The sequence below is a fragment of the Apteryx mantelli genome, chromosome 12 (genome assembly GCF_036417845.1).
Source record: "Apteryx mantelli isolate bAptMan1 chromosome 12, bAptMan1.hap1, whole genome shotgun sequence".
Taxonomy (NCBI): Eukaryota; Metazoa; Chordata; class Aves; order Apterygiformes; family Apterygidae; genus Apteryx; species Apteryx mantelli.
This window is the reverse complement of record NC_089989.1, coordinates 21,950,660-21,970,330: the sequence shown is the minus strand read 5'-3', so window position 1 is coordinate 21,970,330 and position 19,671 is coordinate 21,950,660. Positions and strand designations below refer to the sequence as shown.

General features: G+C 41.7%; 1 protein-coding gene across 2 annotated transcripts in view; it reads right to left on the bottom strand.

Moving 5' to 3' along the window:
• Positions 1–19,671, bottom strand: part of TAFA1 (TAFA chemokine like family member 1) — a 340,874-nt gene that overhangs the window by 3,563 nt on the left and 317,640 nt on the right. For both annotated transcript variants that reach the window (XM_067303624.1, XM_067303625.1), the window contains one exon: positions 1,207–1,331. In XM_067303624.1, coding sequence (XP_067159725.1) covers positions 1,207–1,331 — 125 coding nt within the window. The remainder of the gene's footprint in view (positions 1–1,206; positions 1,332–19,671) is intronic.

Here is a 19,671-nt window from a genome sequence, read left to right as displayed (position 1 = left end):
GAAGCCGTGTCACCGTGAATCACGGTCGGCCCCTCCGCGCTCTGCTCTGGGGGATGGCAAAGCGACTGTGCACGTCCTGTTTTCAGATGCCACTTGCTGCCTTCTGCAAGGAAAACTTCCTATGTTAATTGGTATTTTGGTAATTTAGTGAGGTGGCTAGATGAGAGCCGTCCTGCAAGACGGCGTCTGAGAAACTGAGTTAGTCTGCAATACAAATCATTCTTGCCCTGGGATAAAATCACATTCAGGGGAGGAAAAGAATTCGGAAGGGGTGGGGACCGAAAGGCCTAGGAGACATGAAAAATAACTGGAGTTGGGAACATGGAAAACAGAAGTAAGGAAATCGTGACATTAAATGTGATGTTCCTGTGAATTTTTAGCCAGGAACTTGCATGCTAATAAGCAGAAAAGTTTCTTGAGCATCTTGCTTTTTTCCATTTAGCAGGTTTCCAAAGATATTGTCCATTTTGTTGAAAATAAAAATCTTAGTCATACAAAAACATGTTCTGAACTGAAAACATTGTAATTTTCTTGGGGGGGGTGGAAAATCAATCATGTGGTATGAAAACAATTTAATTAACTGTTGAATACAGGTGTATAGGTAGCAGTTTTACAAAGATGTTTGGCTTTGCATTCTGCAAATGTTTCAAAACTAGAATCCTTTTTGGAAAGACACTTTTCTTTCCCCCCAAAGAAAATCTCATAGTGGGAGAAGCTTAGCCATCACAACCTGTTGGCCCGTGTTACCTGACTCTTGAGCATCTCCAGGGTATGTTCTCAGGCTTTTTGTGTTCACAGTCCTGCCTTTTTGAATGAATCTCCCAGTTCTCCCCAGTTGCTGCGCTTTGGTTCACGCTGCAGAATTAGCCTCAGAGTGGGCAAACTGGGGTCTTTCCAGACGAAAGTGAAGGGGAAGGTGTACTGCAGGAACAAGCCCAACGCCTGCTCCAGGGCTATCTAGCAGGGCTGTGCTCAGGGCTGGGGCTTGCCTAAAGTAAGACCCAAAATGCAAGTAGTGGGTTGAGTTTCAGCTGAAAACCTCAGTTGCAAACTACCCATAGAGCTGCCTGGAATAGGTGTGGAAGCATGCAATGATGGTTGAGACATTAACTGCAGCTGTGACGCTGGGAAAGATGCAGAGCAGCAGGTGTTAGTGGTTCCCTTTCCTATGAACATTTCCTGGGTATAGACAGAAAGAGGACTTACTCTGGTGGTCTTGATTTTATTGCCAGTTGCACACATCCATCCAGAATTATCAGGCAACGTCTTACATTCCTCTCCCTCTAGGCAGGGCTCCATCTCGCACCACCATTTCCCAATCACTATTGAAGCTAAAAGAGAAAAGATGTTCACAGCTGTATAAAATGAAAAATTGAATTAAATAACATCTCAAGAGGCCAACGCTGCCCTGAAGAAGCAGAATGTCTGTTCTAAACCCTTCATGTGAAATCAGCTGCGAGTGGCCAGTCTCAGGTCTTTATGGATGTGTACAAGAAGTGTCTCAAGTCTAAAGTGATTTTTTTTTCTTTCTCCCCCTGGAATATCCTCCAGGTCTTCATGATTTGTGGCTGAGGGAACCCCCAGAATCAGCAGTGTTTTTTGCTTTTAATACCTACAGATGACTTTCTTCCATAAATCTCTGCATCATTTTTTGAACCCATGTAGATTTTTGGCTTCCCCAATATCCTGGGGCAAGGTGTTCCACAATGAGAAATAGATGGAAATGCTGAATAGCAGTAGAAGTTCAGACTGTTAGTTGAAACACCATCATAAATTTTATATCAAGCATATTGTCTCTATCAGTTACTTTTAATTTCCAAATGTTTAACATTCTTAATAATTACAGTGTTTGGATCTTGTTGTTTGAATTTAATTGGCACATATGTTTACAGCTGTGAGTGTATCTTCACAGAGGCTTTTTTACCTGGGAATTGGTATCTGTCTATAACCTTAATTGCATCTTAATGGCATTTTTTGTCTGGGGATTTTGATAAACTTTAACTGACCTTGGAAATTGCAACTAGTTGGTGTATGAGCAGCTCTATCTGTTGTTTGTTTTCTGTGGTAAGAATTAATTTCATGGTTGCATTCATGAAGCTTAACTGTCAAAGCTTCTCACATGCCATAGAGATTAACCATTTTGTATCTCATTGCATGGGCACTTCAAGCCCATAAGATGTCTTTGAAGAAGCAGACAACCTTGTATCGCAGAATTCAGTCCTGGAAAATGGCCTGTTGTGCATGTGTTGATTTTAAGGACATTCCAGAGCTTATATTTAAGGTCTTGATTTATTTCTTATCTGGCTGTGATCTGTTTGTGCCTATAGACAAAGTCCTAAGGAAGCATCCAAAGACATCTGCTGCTGCTTAAGTGTAGCTTCATCCGCATATCTGAATTAAGCGGTTGTGCAAGACCCTATTTCTCTAACCTCTCACATGTGATTAAACCACACTGAAAAAACCAACTGCATAAGACATTTCTAGATACTGCCTCATTTCCTCATGCGAGAGAAGGCTCTGAGTGGAACAGCGAGCAGGAGATGGTGGAAGAAGGAGACTTAGCAAGGCTCAGAAGAGACTCTAGTGTTTTCAGTACAGTTTGACTTGCACTTTTGGTTTCGGCGAGGTAGGTTCTAGGTGACCATGTCTGCAAAATCATGTATCCTTGCTATCTATGCGCAGTTACGCCCATCACGCTGCCCTACCACACCTGCTGTTGTCCCACCTGAACTACTGACCGTGCTGCTCTAATCGTAACTGCTAGGAATGGTTCCCCTTTGATCTTAGCTCTGAAAAGAAAATTGCTTTTTCCAGGACTGTTCCAATTTAGCATTTTGTCACTGGTTTTCCAGTGGGGTGCATGAAAAATGAACTATTGCCAGCAGGGTCAACCTTCAGCAGCTTTACACACTTCTGGCGGCCGCACCTAATTCCCTCTTCTCCCAAATGCTGCCTTGGCTTCCTATCCAGCTTGCTTGGCTGCAGACTAACAAATAACACAGGCTTGGACACAAACATGTGCGCGGGATACTATAAATGTATATTCTATAAAAGGGAGACTTACGCATACACCTAAACCAAGCCAAAATACCATAACCTTTAGATAGGAATGTAATAGAGGGGGAAAAATGCATCCTGAAAATAATTGAGATTAAATACAAAATTATGTCATGTGCCCAGTAAAGAAGTTGATTTTTGTATAAAGCTGCTAGTAAACTCTGGGAAATAATGATGGTTAATGTAGACTGGAAAACCTTGCAAAAAAAGTCAACATGTGCATTCGTTATATTTCCTTCAAAGTGTGATTAACACTTCATTTTAAAAGGTGAGACTATAGTTCCTAAAATAAGCTGGACAAACCAAACTCTGCCCACCTGTTGAGATGTTTCATCCAAATGGTATATGGTCAATACATCTGGTGGGCCATGCTGGCGTGCATTCAAGTAGAGCCCAAGCTAGTGCAAAATAGCACATGGGGGGTGAATCTGCACTCTAACAATAGATTGTGCTGTGGGCAAACTGAAAAACCAAATCCTGCCAAAAACTGGCCTTTGCACCAGTGAAACATCTGCAGAGTATGGGTGGAGAATCCTACGATTTGGAATCAAGCAGTGGTCATAATTATTTATTAGTAGCAGTGCTGTAGCATTAAATAATCACGGAAAAGGATCCTACGGTGCTCGGTGCTAAAACCACTAAACTAAATGCTCTGGCACAGGGAGTTTACAATGCAAGACGGAGGAGATGAATACAGGGTGGCATGGGGAAGCAATGCTGTTCATTGCAATTAAAATGATGTAAGTATTTATTGAAGCTGTTCCTAGAAGCCCAAGTATTTGGGTATTAACCTTGAAATAAAATCAAATGCAAAGGGACCACTGAACTGTAATGTCAACTGATTCAACTAGTAGTGTGTAGCTTAGTGTACCTATTAATTCGTGATCACAGCGTGATTACAGTCACGAAGGCAGCCCAGCAAATGCATTTGCACTTTTCTAAAGGACCAGTCACTAATGTTGCTACCAGCGGAAACTGGCCAAGGTTTGCTGATGCCTGCTTGATCTTCTGAGTGAATAAACATGAACCACCTTTATACATCAGTGTGATTTACACCATATGCACAAACAAGTCTCAGAGAGCCCTGTCCTAATATCAATTATTATCAGAACAGAGCTCATCCCTGCAAAATCTCCCACTTACCTGGATAAGAAAGATACTGCCTAACCATTTGTCTTGCAATAACTTTCTGTGGGACTGTGTGCACCGCAAGACCCACATGGATGTGACCAATGTGATACCAACCTCAACAGGTCTGCTTGGAAACAGTTTAGGAATGCAAGGTTAAATGGGAGAAACTGAAAACTCAGGGTGCTAATTCCCATTTGTAAGTTTGGATTACTACAAAGCTCGCTGTGGTCTAGTCCTCAGCACTGTTCTGTGGCAGGGGGTGCCAGAGCCTGATGAAAACTTATTTTCTTTGAGTTTTGGGTTTGCAATTTTTCACTTCTAGTAAGAGCCTTTCAGTCTTTAGGACCAGTTACCTTCCTTGGGCACTGCTGATCCTTGGAGGTCTACTTGTTTTCAAAGTTTTCCACCTCTAACTCAGTTCAGAGAGGCAGGAAAAAGCTTTAAAATGAATCACGGCTTGCTATGTTTGAGATAGGTATCCCTGCACAGGGGAAGAAAAGCTTCCCTGGAGAATGCAATTTAGTTTCACTCCGTATAGGCTCCATGGCTCTGAAATGTGCTAAAGAGGTCATGTGAGAGAGGATTGTCAGAATTAAGACGTTTTCCCTCGGGCACGTCTGCATCCCAGATCTGGATCGGAGGAACCTGAGCTTCTCTGCTACCCAAACTGCTAATTTTAGAGGAGACTTATAGACTCCTGTTAGGCAGCAGGCATCACAGGCTGTGAACGCTCATGTCATGCTGAATTAGACGCTTGTAACGTTTTGGAGTGGTTTTCATTGTGCTCTTTCTCACTATCTGGGGAATACATGAAGCACCGAGTTTTTTCATGCAAGACTGATTTTATGGAGACAGATATCCTCAGCCATGTGGAGAGGAAAAGGATATGATATAAAAAAGGCTTGACTACTCCTGCTTTGCTTTTTTCTTCTTTTTTTTCCTCTTTCCCCAGTTCTTGCTGGTTTAAACAAGGGATTGGTTATATCTGAGTTTTTTTCAAGAAAATGCATCTTTTATGGGAATATTAAACTCTAAGCATCCAGCTAATGGAGCTGGGAAGAAAAACAGCTTTCTTTAAAAAAAAAAAAAAAAAAAAAAAAAAAAAAAAAAAGTTGATGTTTTTCCAGTCCAGTTTAGACTGGATTTTTTCACCTCTGTTTGCAAAGCTATAGAAAGATAATTTTTGATCAAAATATTTAACTTGATACATTTAAACTTAGTCTGCTTAAATGAACACAAAAATGCATCTGAAATGACATTTTCTAGTCGTGTACAAAATAGAGAAATAAAATACAGATAAGGGATCTGGTGATCAAATTGCATATAGGGAACGAGCAAGAGAATAGCTTATGTTTGTTAGTGTTTATGTGACTCTATTGCATTTTAAAATGAACATATTCCCAAACATACTTGCAAAGGCCTTGGATGGCTGCAGGGAACTTCCAAGTTGGACTGAATTCAGCAGGCTTCAGCCTGCAAAGTTCATGAGAACCTTCTTGGTTTGCATAATGGTGGAGACCTGGTTTTGACTTGGTCTTGTACGTCACCTGGAGCACAAAGGTTTGGTGCATGATGGCAGCTTCTGCTGGCTAGGACAACTGCCCCTCGAATTTCAGAGACAAATTTTTCTATTACAGGGTTGCAGTAAAAATGTTCTGAATACCCTCAAGTGTCTACACCTAAACTGAGATCAAATCAACATGAAAATATTAACCATCCCATCGTTTTCCCCTTGAATCAAGCAATATTTGGAAAAAAGCTGATACACAATTTATTTGATTAAAACTTCCCTACTTGTTAAAACTCTCAAACTTGTTGAGGTTCACTTTTCTGTCTTCTAGGTCCTACATTAAACTGCAGCTACTCAGTCCCTCAAAGCGGTCGCTAACTGCCCTCTTACAGGTGATGAACAGGAGATGGCAGAGGGAGGTCTGGGAGAAAATGTGCACGCGCAACCCAGAGAAGCGTAGGCACTTGAATTGCATCATGTTTGCTACTCAAGCATGGATAAAAAATGCGGATACTTTTTCTGCAGATGCAATTCTCCTTTAACATCTCTGCATCTGTACTGAGGAAACTGCTTTAACAATATGACAAGCTATTTATGACGATAAATACAAATACATTATATTTAATAATGTAACAGTCTGACATTATTCATAGTATAATATGCAACTTTAATTCATGTTTATGGAACACCCTGAAATATGAAAAGAGGAGCAAAGTATCATCATGCATTTTTTCAATGGTTTTGAGGGGAAATGTGCTCTATATTAAAAAGTTGCAAGACTGCTTCTGGACTAGCCATTATAAAGCTATCTTTTTTTGCCTGTGATAAAGTACACGTGTTTTGTTTATATACAAATAGGATGCAAAGGAACAGAGATATTGGACCACGCTTCCTCATGGTCACAGGTATCATGTTACTCTAAGGAATAACAGGGAGAGTTTGTTTGCAAAAGCAGTACGACTCGCTGCAGAACGGGCAAGTTTTTACGGTAAATGCAAGGCAGTCTGTTTCAATCTAGTTCCCACCACAGAAGATTGATATAAATAAAATCCAAATAGAGAACACATTTCACAGATGCCAGCAGTGAAAAGGACTTTGTCAGCCTAATGAAAAGATATCAATTTTCTCCACTTTATTCAATAACTTGTGAGTCATTTTCTAAATGGATTAGATTAAAGGAAAGTTCAAACTCCCTGCAAGAGCGACTTGCGCTGATGGAGGCTTTAGGCAATGGAAATAGCATAGAGGTAGGTAAAATCTTCTAGGCGGTTTTGTTTTCAAAAAACTGATCCAAACGAGACTCGGAGTAACCCTGTGCTCACCTATTCCTTATGAAACGCAATCGCAGAGAATTGAATGAGGCCTGTAGCTTCTCCTCTTTTACTGGGATGCCATGGGGGTGCAGAATGGATCACGGGAGCGGGAGCACGCTTTGAGGAGGAGGACAAAACAGGAGGGAAAGAAGATGTTGTTTGAAGGACTATGTATTTCATAAACAGACTGAGATATCATTTACTCTGGGAGTTGTAAAGCAGTAGTCTGATAAGTTAAAGAATATAAACCTGAAACAAAAGATTTCAGGTTGAATAATGCTGTCTCAGAGAAATACAGGATGTTTGCTACTGGGAGTCCATCAGGCTCTCTGCTTTAATTCAACCTTACTTAATTTTAGCAGCATCAATCTAATGCTCACCCAGTGTAATACTTTGCAGACTTTGATAACAGTTCTCTCATAACGCTGGGAAAACTGAAGTTTCTCCTTGTTTAAAATACAAGCATAGCGCACTCAGTCTGGCAAGTGAGGTCTTGTATCTCCAGATTGCCTCAGATCCAGTTCTACTGTGTGAATTTCATTTTTTTTTAAATTGTAGTAAACATTAAAAACAAGATATCATGTTGATATTTTTCTTTTAGAACTTTTTGATTTTATTAATTCACTGGTGCAGAAACTTTAAGGAGAATTTAGTCTTTTTTTTTTCCATCCAGAATTCTTTCTTTTTCATTGCAATATATTCAGCAGCCAGGGGAGGATATTTTTTGAAAGCGTAATAAGTGTCTGAAGAGCTCTGTGGGCTGCATTAAAATACACATGTAAAATAGGAAAGGACAGATTAGATGCAAAGAATCCCTGAACAATTTCCTTTTAAGATCTGTATAAACCAGCAAAAAGGGTGCTAATTCAACAGCATGAAAAGACTTGCTAGTGAAAAAAACACTTACATTGCCATTTTCTAACAGTTGGCATACTGTTAGGTAATTTGGAAAAATGACAGGAGCACGCTGTATACTTCTCTCCTAATAATATGACTAATAGAGACAGTGTTGGCTAATGGCCTGGGAATCAAACTCCTGAGGTTTGTTTAATCCCAGCTCTGCCTGCGACTTTCTCTATAAGTAAATCACCTTGTTGATGTCCTGACTTTCCATTTGTAATTTTATTTACTGACCTGTTGATTTTCTACGCTATATTGCAGCAGTTTGGGACTGACCTTTTCCTTTCTGCGTGCAACAGCTAGAAGAATGGTGTCTTGCACTGGGACTGGGCATCCTAGGTATTATGATAATAAATAGTGACATTAAAATTAGATAATGTCAATGTGCTGCTAGGAAGTTTTAAAGCACTGAATACAAGCTAAGCTTATTAACTGTTAGGAAAGGAATAGTTTGGCCATGACAAACACGCTTTAGAAAATTCTTATTGGATATTATGTGGCCAATGTGAGGCACAAGCTCAGCAAGGTATTTAAGCATCAGGTGAAATCCACTGGTATTTAGCAAATGGCTTCATCTTAAGCGCATGCTTGACTCTTTCGGTCTGGTAAGGAGCAGATTGCACCCAAGATGGCTTGTGAAGCTGCCGGAGGATTTCTAGCTCTGGGATGGCTGTGCCCTGTCGCTTAGCCAGGTAGGGACTGGCTTTGTCCTGCTTCCACGTCCCTCTCTTTGCACCTTGGGAAACAAATGTTGCTTAGGCTTGGGGCTGGAGGGCACCCGTAAGAGAAGAGGGAGCCTGATTTCTCACGGGTGGCACCTTCGTGGGGAGCGAATGTGCGTCTGCATGTCCATCGCTGCATTAACAGTGGCAGCACTCGGGTCCTCGGAGCACTTGGGGAGTGCACGCCGCTGTTCAGAGGGTCAGCTGCTCTTTTGGCAGCCTGGTGCACGCACAAAATCATGCAGGCTTTAAGGAGAACTGTCGTATTTGCATAACTTATCTTTTGAGTTGGCTAGGACTTGGTATCGCTGAACCTTGACTTCTGGGTTTCAAGCATTCAAGTTTGCTCGCGGGTGAAATCCCAACTACAGCGCAAGACCTGCCACTGAGTAACTGGAAAAGTGCAAAAGCCAAGAAAATTCATGGGGAAGAAAAAAAATTCTGGGCCTACAGCTCAACCTGTGAGAGCTTTTAAAAGTCTCAAATTTTAAGGTGATAAAAAGCGAAGGCACCAGATGTTGTCAGGCTTGGAGGCAAGCGGGTTGTGTTGCTCCTTCCCAGAGATCTTGCGGGTCCCGGCTCACTCGGAGCGTGTTCGGCAGCTTGCTCGCGGCCCCTCTGTGTTTGTCGCTTCCTGATATTGTGCTCAAATGGCATCGGCAGCTTTTTTAATGATTCCACAGTTCGCTGATCTCAAATGTGACCAGTGCTTGACACATTTCTCTGATAGTTATGGATCATATTTGATATTTTAACCGAATCTTTACCGCATATTTATCTGGAAACTTGATTTGTACAATGAAAGGCAGAGCAAGCCTTGAGGAAACAGGTTTTTGCAGCTATGACAGAGAGAAAGGACGTGAAATGATAGAAAAAACCTCTGTATGATATACTTGTCTCCCCAGAAGTGCATAGGGTTTTGCTGTGACCTTCAGGAGTCCCGGGACAGGGCCTCAATGTGGTTTTTGGAAATTCTTGGAGCCATGCATGGCAGCATCCATCAAAGGCAAGTGTTGACCTTCCCACCTTTATTTAGAGTTATATACGTGTGAGTTTATTGGTGATTGACATAACCTCCCTGCAAAGAGAATGGGTCATTTGAAAGCAACCTGCCAACACTAATGAGCGTTAATGAGATTAATGTAAACCCGAAACGCTCACATGCAGGCGGTTAAAATGAATGCAGGTCACCAAAAATCCCCTCCCAATCTATATGGGGAAAACTGATCTTCTGTAGGTCAAGGAGACCCATTGCTGCTATTTATTTACTGAAGTTTTGAACTGAATCTGTCCCTCACTGAAGAAGAAAGCTGAGAGCAGGCTGATAAAATATTTGTGCAGTTTAGCAGTGTTATTTACCTCCTATTTGAACTGCTTCTAGATAGCCCAGTGAATGCTTAATCTTATTGTTATATATTTAATGAAATGCCAATGAACTGCAGCATAATTGCACATTTTTGGGAAGACAATAGGAAGCTGCTTATGAATATTCACGTATATGTTTCAGCCTGGGGCTGAGGACTGGCATACCATCAAAGAAGATGCCTCCACACCATGTTATTTTTTCATTAATAATAATTCATTAATAAAGTGAATGGATAAGTTGAACTGCAGAGCGAGAAGAGCCAGGCTGCGCGAGGAGGACGAGGCGGGCACGCGGGGGTTTTGGGGTGGCCTTGCAGCGTTATTCCTCTGGCTGCCGCAGGGAGCATAAATCACAAATCCCCGATGAGTTGTCGTGCCGCCGCGGAGCTGTTTGCTCACATGGCCGTTAACGCCGGGAAATGACCGTGTTGAAGCAAAGGTGCAATTGCTACGCCTCCTCCCTCGCGACAGCGGCCGGGAGCCCCCAGGAGGAACAATTATTGCTCGCTTTTGCATTAGAAACCAATGAGCCGCACTTAGGGGCTGATCCAACAATTACTGAAGAAATGGGGGGAAAATCCTCCGTAATTTTTTGTGGGCTTTGGGCCAGATCTGGCACCTGTAAAGCTCGTCCTTTGCTCAAGCACGAATGTGCTGCGCCCCGGGAGGCTGGTCGTAGCGAGGTGGAAGGGAAAAGCTGCAAGATGCGCTCCCGAGTGCGAGAGTCCATTAGGAAATTTCGGCCAAATTAGGTGCCAGAAATGTAGCTTAGCAGCAAAGTGCTCTATGAAAGAAAACTGAGAAGGAATAAATTATATAAATATAATACATTTATAAGGCATAACAAAGCATGTATAATATATTGGGTAGTTAGCTCTGAAATTATGATGCTGCTTGTACACAAATCCTAAGGTATTTGTTTCCAGTCCACCGAGAAGATTCCTGTAAACAAATAAATAAGGAAAACATTTCCTTTGAGACTGTGGAAATTTATACACAAAATGATTATGTGTTATTGATCAATGAAAAACATCTTTTTTTAGTCTTGTATGTGTTTTCCCATGGGAAAATGACTTCCTTAAAATGCAAGCTTTTGTATTGTCATTATTTTTCTGTAAAAATATGAAGTCCTTTATGCTTTAAAGGCTTAAGGCTGAATACCATGATTTGGATCCCAAAGCTCTGAAAGTGCTGAAATACGTGGCTGGGAATCCAGGACTTTATCTGTAATAGCAAGGGCTGTTAAGTGAGGTACCTGCCACTGAGGAAAATTGCTGTGAGAAGTGGCAAAAGACCTGAAAGCAGAAACGTCAGAGATCGGCGTGAGCGATAAAAGGGCGATGCTTGTCCTAAAACCTGGATTTCAAGGAATTTCAGAGAAGAGAGGCTGCTAAGAGGTGTGAAGTACATTGAGCTATCTGCTGTTCTCACCTTAAAAAGGATGGGAAGAAGGATAGTAATCAGGGCTGGAAAATTCCTGAATCCAAGTAAGTCATAATTTTGAGGTCATTACAAGAATCCAGTGGCTTTAAAAGGATGCGAGTATCATAGTTGGTCTGAGCCTTGTAGTGGGTTGACAAATTCGGCAGATTTAGCGCCAGCAATGTGCCTGAGGGCCTGATTCTTTCCTGTGGGATTAAATACGTGTTTACGGACTATGGCACCTGCCAGGACGGGTCCGTCAGGGCTATTTTGAGCACACCTAGCACACATGTGGCTTTTTCTATTCTAACAGTAGTCGAGCTGCCTAACTGGTCCATCACCGGTGATTAAAATACCTCTCACGCAGCTGAAGTTCATCCACACTTGACCTAAGGCCTCATAATACAGTCGCGGTATGTTCTTTTTCCCCCGAAATATTCTGCCTGTTGTGTCCTGCAGCCTAATAAAAATGCACAAACCTGCTACCCGATGGACACTTATGCAGAAGAACAGCGGCCGTCATTAGTGTCCCGCTGGTGCGCCACGGTCTGCTTTGCAGAGCAAAGCGGTGCGGGTCGAAGCCCTCCTGACCTCGCCCCCACGGACGGCCCGGGGTGCCCTGGGGAGGGACGAGAGCAGCCCTGGGCGCCTGCCTCAGTGCGCTGCCTATTTGCCGGCCATAATAACTGCAGAAACGTGTTTATAACGGGCTGGTTTAGAGCTGGCGGAGTGTTATTTAACCCCTCGCCAGTCCGCAAGCTTGTGTTGCAAACGCGGGTCGGACGCTGTAGTTCACTCCCCAGTGATGACCTAAGGGAGATTTTCTGGTCCTAATGATGGTGCCGTGAACTTGCGATTGGTGTGCAACTTCACGCGTGGTGCCACCAAAAGGCAGAGCCCGCAGATATCGCCAGGAGGTTAGGCGGTAGTTATCTGTAGTTTTAGTTATTTGTGGTTATTTGTGATTATTTCTGCTGAGAAGAGAAGCAAAGATCCAAATTCTCCTCCATGCATTGGGGATTGCTTCTAGCCCTTATGGTATAAATAATACATCATCACTTAAACCTCCACAGTCCGGCTCTCAAAATGTATCTCAGAAGGACACTCTTTAAAATCTTTATGGAGGGAGCTGTTTTCAAAGGTTATATTAAATGAGCCAACTGCTTCTCCACAAGGTAATTACTGATTTATTAAGTGTTGTATTCATTCCAATCTTCTTGTTCTGTAATGTAAGACAAGTCTAATTTTTTTTTTTAAGATTAAAGGAACATTTTTTTTTGTAAACAAATCCCTAGCTATTACTATAAATTACATCATGCATAATCTTGACATGATAAATTCGGAGATATTTCAGTGCAACTATGCCAGTACAATCACAACAAGAACTGCAAGATTGAACAAAAATTGATGAATTGAGTACACAACACTTTGTATTACATATCATAGCTTAATTACTGATTCAGTATGCTTGGAATAAGCGAAGCAGGCAAATACTAAATTATAAAAGCTTATCAGCAAGACTTAAAAACAGTGCAGTTCATGAGTGGATATTAAAATGACCTTAACTGACAAGTTTTTCTTTGAAATTATGTTTTCCTTCAGTGCCTGTAATATTTATTTACTGTGAAACATTTTACAGAGCTGAGAAGTCCATTAATGGGCACTTGAAATTTCATAGCAGTGTTGGTATTGGCACAGCTCATGTCTTTTTGCTTCCATTCAATTTAACTCAGAGTTGTATTACTTTAAAAGATGAAAATTCGCTATCGCTTACAGAGATTTTTTTTTTTTAACCTCAGAAGAATCCCTGGTTTGCACTTCTAACTAAGTCTTTACTACAAATAATTTATCTGATGACCTTACTCTATTTTCTTTGGAGTGAATAAGCCAGAATTTACAGAAGGATCATTATTTCTTATGTTTGTAGTTCACAAGATGTGCTTTTGAAAAAAAAGCTACTGCGGGAGTCTCCTGTGCACTCTGTGGTTGGCTGATTCTTAGGGGTGAAGCTGCAAACATGGTCTCGTCACTACAAATAGGAGTTTAGCATTTTATTTTTTGCAAACATCTGTCCTTGTTCTAGTTGATCTCATTAATGTTCATACAAAATGAATGCAAATGGAGCCCAAGCATGCCCAGTGCAAATTCTTTTCCAAATCTGAGCATGTTTTAGTGTAAAATGTTTTGTAGCTGTTCAGCTCTGCCAGTTGCAGAATGTATTCCAGTCAAAGCCCTCTGAAGATGCATCGCTAAACGAAGATACTGCAAATTGCTATAGTTACTAACAAAAAGGACAAGAAGTTGTTTTAGATGGACTTTTGTAATACTTCTTGTTCATCTTTTTAAAGCACTTTAAAACAGCAACACAGTTGAAATAGCTGGGTCATCTTTCGAAACACTTACTTCCACAGATACTTTAAAGTTTAGGAGCAGATCAAATTGTAAAGATTATCAGCTAGTTAGTCCCCTAATTCTGGGCATTATGGTGCAGTCCTCAGGCTAGTAAATCTGTGATTTTCTGCTTTAGCAGTGGTCACCAGCAGAAGAGCAGATGGATGGAGAAGAGAAGCAGGGGCCTGGGCAAATAACTTGGAAGACTCTAAAGGCTGGATACAAGGAGTTGATCCTCCTGGAGATGAGTCCATCTCTATATCCATTTTTACGAGTGCTTTGGTTTTCTTGGCCATCATGAGTTCACAGTCTGAGGCTTCGTAGCATGGATATCTTCTGATCTATCCTGCATGACCATGAATTAACTTTACAAAGTGCTCAAGAAGTCCCAATGTCTGCATCAAGAGGCTCCTTGAGCTCAGGACTATAAAGAAAGAAGCCCGTGGTGAAGGGGATCACCATGCGATGTCTCTTTATTGAATCAGTTTAATAATCCTAATCCATTACCTGTATTCCACAGAGCTAATGCCAGTCCTGATTGGCACCTGCCATTCGTAATGGGTAATATCCGTGACAGCTCAACATGACCATGTGCACCAAGATTGGGACTCAAAAGAAGGGAACGTCTACAAAGTGAGTCTTAACCCATAACCTCACTATACAACATTGCAAAACCAGAACTCCAGGGGGTTTGTTTCATGTGGAAAAGAATTTCAATGGTTTACTTGGGGAGGTTTTTGCCTTTTTTTTTCTTTTTTAGCCTGTCCTCTCAGATAACAAATCCCCCTGCACTGCTCAGGTTTATCTGCCATACAGTTGTAGGATTGATGTTCATCCCAGTAGCACTTACAGTATCTGACTTCTCACTCAATCAATCGATCTGTGTGAGTGATTTCTTGTTTTGCTTGCTCCAGGCTTCTCTCCAATACCTTTATCTCCCTTCCTCCTCCGTAATCCAGTCTCCACCACTGTGATCTCAAAGCCAAGGCTGGAATCTGATGGCTCCTCCCACAAGATAACGAGCAGGTGTAATTATACCCACTTCTACTTGATTGTATATCACATTTAGTATGACACTCTAAGACCAAAATGTTCATGTTTCCCTTTAAACTTCAGGTGCTGCTTTTCATTTTATGACACCACCTAGAATAACGCTCTTACCCTGGACCTTGCGATGGCAGGCAGCAGCACTGTCTTTGGCACAGAGGTTATCTTCAGACTTTGTAATTTAACTTTCAATAAAGATAGAATACGATAATATACTACGAGTGCCTTTTGCATGAGCTTACTCAAATATTTATAACTTCATTTAAATAATTAATATGGGAGTTTTAATAAACTGTTTATATTCACAAAAAGCATAATTTTCAGGAAGTGCTGTTCAGGTACTAGGCACCACAGGTAGACCACCTGAATTAAAAATAGTATCTTGCATCTACAGTTTATATGACCTTTTTCCAAGTTGTCTAAGGCTCTTTTCTTGGTGGGAGAAAAGTGTTTCCATTGAACTGGTTAAGCTATGCACTGCACAGACTCCTTTAGGAAGGAAAAGGGAACAGCCTTCTATTAGCCTGGGGACTGTCAAGAGTGAAGTTTATCCAAAGAAACAAAACACGTTGTTTTAATTAAATATGTCAACATAAGTCCTTTTTTTTTCTTTTTTTTTTTTTTGAGCAATTGTGGCTGCATACTCTTCTCAGGAAAGAGAAAACAAGATTTTCATTCACTGGGACAAGTTTTGCATTTATTACCACAGCAGGTCATTATTTATTCATACATAAGCTATCTAAGTGAGCCTGTGACCATCTTAATTTGGTTAATAACAATCAAATCCTATTAACAAAAGCAATTATTTCACAGGAATCGAGCCAGCTGGGGCTCTCCAGAAGCCCTTTAATTCCCTGCACGGTCCCACTGATTACCTTCCTCTGCCTGCTGAAGCTGGGTCGAGCGTGCAGCTCTTGGAGGAGACCTGGAAGGGCATCGGATCCAGGCTACTGTGGATCAAAGGGAAGTGCCTTTCTGTCTCAGTGTCTCCCATACCTTTGCATGTCCATTTCTTTTATGTTTTGGGGGAACCAACTAAGACTTTTACTTGTCCGTGGGTATCAGTTATGCACAGAGGCAGAGGAGGGATTTAAGCCATATGATGCTCAAAATGACTACAGGCATGTTAAAATTGTTTTTCCTCTAACTCCAGCATCCTTCTGTGTCATGTTAAAAGCCTAGTTCTCGTTATGTAGGGTCACACACCTGCACCCCATACTGCTGCTGGCTTTTGGCCCATGTACTACAAGGAAGGGGAGGTGGGATTTGTTACCTCAAGCTGTATCGGCTGCAGGGCAAAACTCCCCTCGCAGCACTTGGTTTGTACTCTCTAGTCTTCAGAAACTGGCACGGACATACTTGACTCCTGCCCCACGTATATATAGCACTGAAGAAAATGTTATTTCCTGCCATCCTCTAGTCACTAAGTGGTAGCTATTGCTGGCCCAAGGCATGTCCCTCACTACGTGCACGGGAAAAGTCGCCTTTCACTCTGGTATCATTCATCTTTGAGGTTAACTTTAAACTTTCCTGGACCCACCTTGGTGCAAGCAGGTGAGCATGGCTTTCTCCAAAAGAGAATCCATTGCAGGTCCATGAACCGCTGAGCAAGTGCTGTGTCTCGCTAATGCGGAAAGCCATGCTTTTGAGATGCCAACTATTGTCACTGCTGCGGGCAGTGTGAACTCAAAGTCATATCGCAAAGCCAAACTTTTTACGCAGGAATGGCAGGTGGAAAGAAGACAGATTTCCTCTTTTTTCCTCACCTCATCTATATAAGCACAAGCAAAAGCTCCACCACATTTAGGAAGATGATCGTAGACATTTTAAGTATCAAACAAACCTGTTCTTATCTTCTAACTTCATTTGCTGTCTTAAAACTCCAGGGTACCCCGTTCCACAAACACCTTTTCTTTGCTGTACCAGCTTAAACCACTAGCAATCACCAGCTTCAATCCTGGAGAGTGCTTAAACAAGTAAACCAGGGTTGATATCAAGGAAAGAATGGAAAAGCGAAAGTATGCAGATTTCACTGGGCACACTATAATTACTAATAGCAGAACAGGTCAGCGTTTCATGCTTATCCCATGTAATTCAGTCACAGCAGTACTTGTTTTATTATTAATTTTAATAGAATAATTCCCTTTCTAAAGAAAAAAAACTATCATTAGAGGGTCAGATCCTCAGGTAGTGAAGATATGGTGAATTATAATACTTTGCATTTTGGAATCTTTTTTCCTTCCTTTCAGAAGGGATTCAGTAATTGATTCATTGCCAGACATACCTACAAAATCTATGTTAAACGAAGCAAAACAAGGGAGCAAATACCTGCAAAGAGTTGATGGTAAAATTTACGTATGTACGCTGTGTACGTGTGTGCCTGGTAGGTGCATGTACGTACACACACAAACCCACCGGTGCCTTAACCACCGGTTCCCAGTTTGTTCCAAAGTCTGTCTGGCGAAAGCAGCAGTTCCCATAGTGATACACGTTTCTGAATTTGCAACGTTAAGCGTCCAGCTTGAGCTCTGCAAAATGGCAAGGAGTTTGGGATTCCGGTAAAATCCGTGCTGGGTACTAACAGAGAGAAGGCTTTAGACTATGAGCCATATAGGTGACCTACAAAATAAGGAACAGACATATGAGATTATTATCTCAAGAGCACAGAGAGATATGCAAACCACTTAAAGTTTGCTCTTGGCCACCAGAAACGTCTGGCAGGCATACCTCATACCTGCAGCTCTCATATTTCATGTATACCTGAGAATAAGCTTAGACCTTAACCAGCAGTCATTTGCTGCCCTCATGTCCGTTCTGCCCTGCTTTTCCTGTTTTTCCTGATGTGCTTCCACCCTCCTGTTTTCAGGCCTGGAAAAGCAGCCGCAGCACATCTACTCGATTGTCAGGCCTGGGGTGGTGGAGGTGAAGGGAGGAGGTGGAAGGAGGCTGAAGGAAAGCCGAGAGCAGCCACCAGGACCTGCTGGACAGCTTCTGGTCCCTCCTTCCCCTCTCTGCCTACGAAAATAACACCAGGGGTTAAATGAGGTTTTTTTCTGTACTCCCTTGGCTATGCTTTTCCATGAGGTAGGCAAAGATGGATGTCAGGCACCCACTGACGATTTTTCCATCCGGGATAAGCAAAACTTCACCAGCAGGGTATATCTTCTCTTCCGAGGCCGAGAGCAGCTCCAGTCCCACATAATACATGATGAGGGCTGTAAACACTGCAATTGGAATGTCTCTGGCTCTGTAGTAAAATGCAGTGACTGTGTATCAGCCAAATTTTGGGATGGAAAAAATGTAGAAGAATAGTACCTGTAGCTGAAGCTCTGGGGGAATTTACATGGATCTAGTGCAAGGACATAATTAAGCAAATCCCAAAGGCTAAAGCATCTCTTCTCGAGATGAGCTTCCCAAGCTCTCCAGCGGCTTCAAACTGTCGAAGGGCCTTACTTTGCTCAACATGCAAATCACAGCGGGTTTGGCAGCAAGCTAAGATCTGCCCGTGGCTCAAAGTAAACAGCGAGGGTACGGCACCCACGGAAAGCCACCTCCACCACGGCGGCGCTCTGCTGTGGCTCCCATTTGGATGCAGATGTCTTTCCAGGGGATCGGGCTTCAGCAGGCTTCCAGTTGTTGTAATTCAGATACGTCAAGATGCTGCCTTATATTAAATTCAATTGCATAGGGAATTGCTACTGTGATTAATTGAGTTTGTGGCCTCATCCACAGGTAGGTGCCCGCTTGTTGTGATTAAGATAAGCCATAGCTTGAAGCATAAGTTAAAATACATGTCAGTTTTGTCAGTCAGTGGTGCCACCATTGAAGTTTTTACTTTTTTAAAAAAGAATTTCAAGATAATTGTTTCCTTTACCTCTGCTAAAGTTTCATATCCAACTATTTTATTTCAGGGTTCTGTTTAAATTGAAAACACTAGAGCATTATATGCAAAGAGAAATCAATCTCAGAGGGGGAAAAAAGAAGTACCAAATATAGATTAAAAAGCTGCCTCTCCAAAGATTTTGAAATATGAGAGGTCTGGCTCTGCATGTAAGATTAATGACAGCCGCGTGCGTGATGAATAGTTCAGCTCAAATCAGGGGAAAGTTTCACCCTAAGTATCTGCTGTTCCCAATGTTGAAACTCTAATATCATCTAGTCATACAGCAGGTGCTCACGGTTTTCTTATTCTCCCAAACTGCACAATGAAATGAACAACAAAGAGAAATAATACGTATATTATAATCAACCCACATCACTTTATGATAGAAAGGTAATTTCTCTCTCTGGATATCTTTTTCCATTATTTTTATATATGGAAATACACTGGCTTTGTTCATTTCTTATTAAGAATGTAGATACGGCACCAGTGACAGACTTGTCTCACATAGTGACTTATGAATGGAGCTATTCTTGTACTTCAAATTGTAAGTATTTTTTTGAAGAATGGACAAAATGAGTATTCAGTCTCTGTGCATTCAGGGCTCAATCCATGGCCATGGAGCATTCAAAGGCTTTGATTTTGCTTTGGGACCTTGTGGGGAGACCTTCCAACTCTACCTCGTGGGCAGGACTGTTGTTGCCTAGGGAAGTGCAGAATCAGGCCGAAGTGTCTTCTCTAGTGGCTGATGTGCTCCAAGATTTTATATTTTAATATAAATGAATTATTCAAACAGTGTCAGTATTTTTTCATTAAAAGCAGACAGAAGTAGTTGAATTAGGACAGTTTTGGGCCTCCAAAGGCTTTGGCAGTAATGGGGAGGCTTGCGCTGCAGCAAGGTCGGTGCATCTTTATGCCACAGCAGTTTCCCGT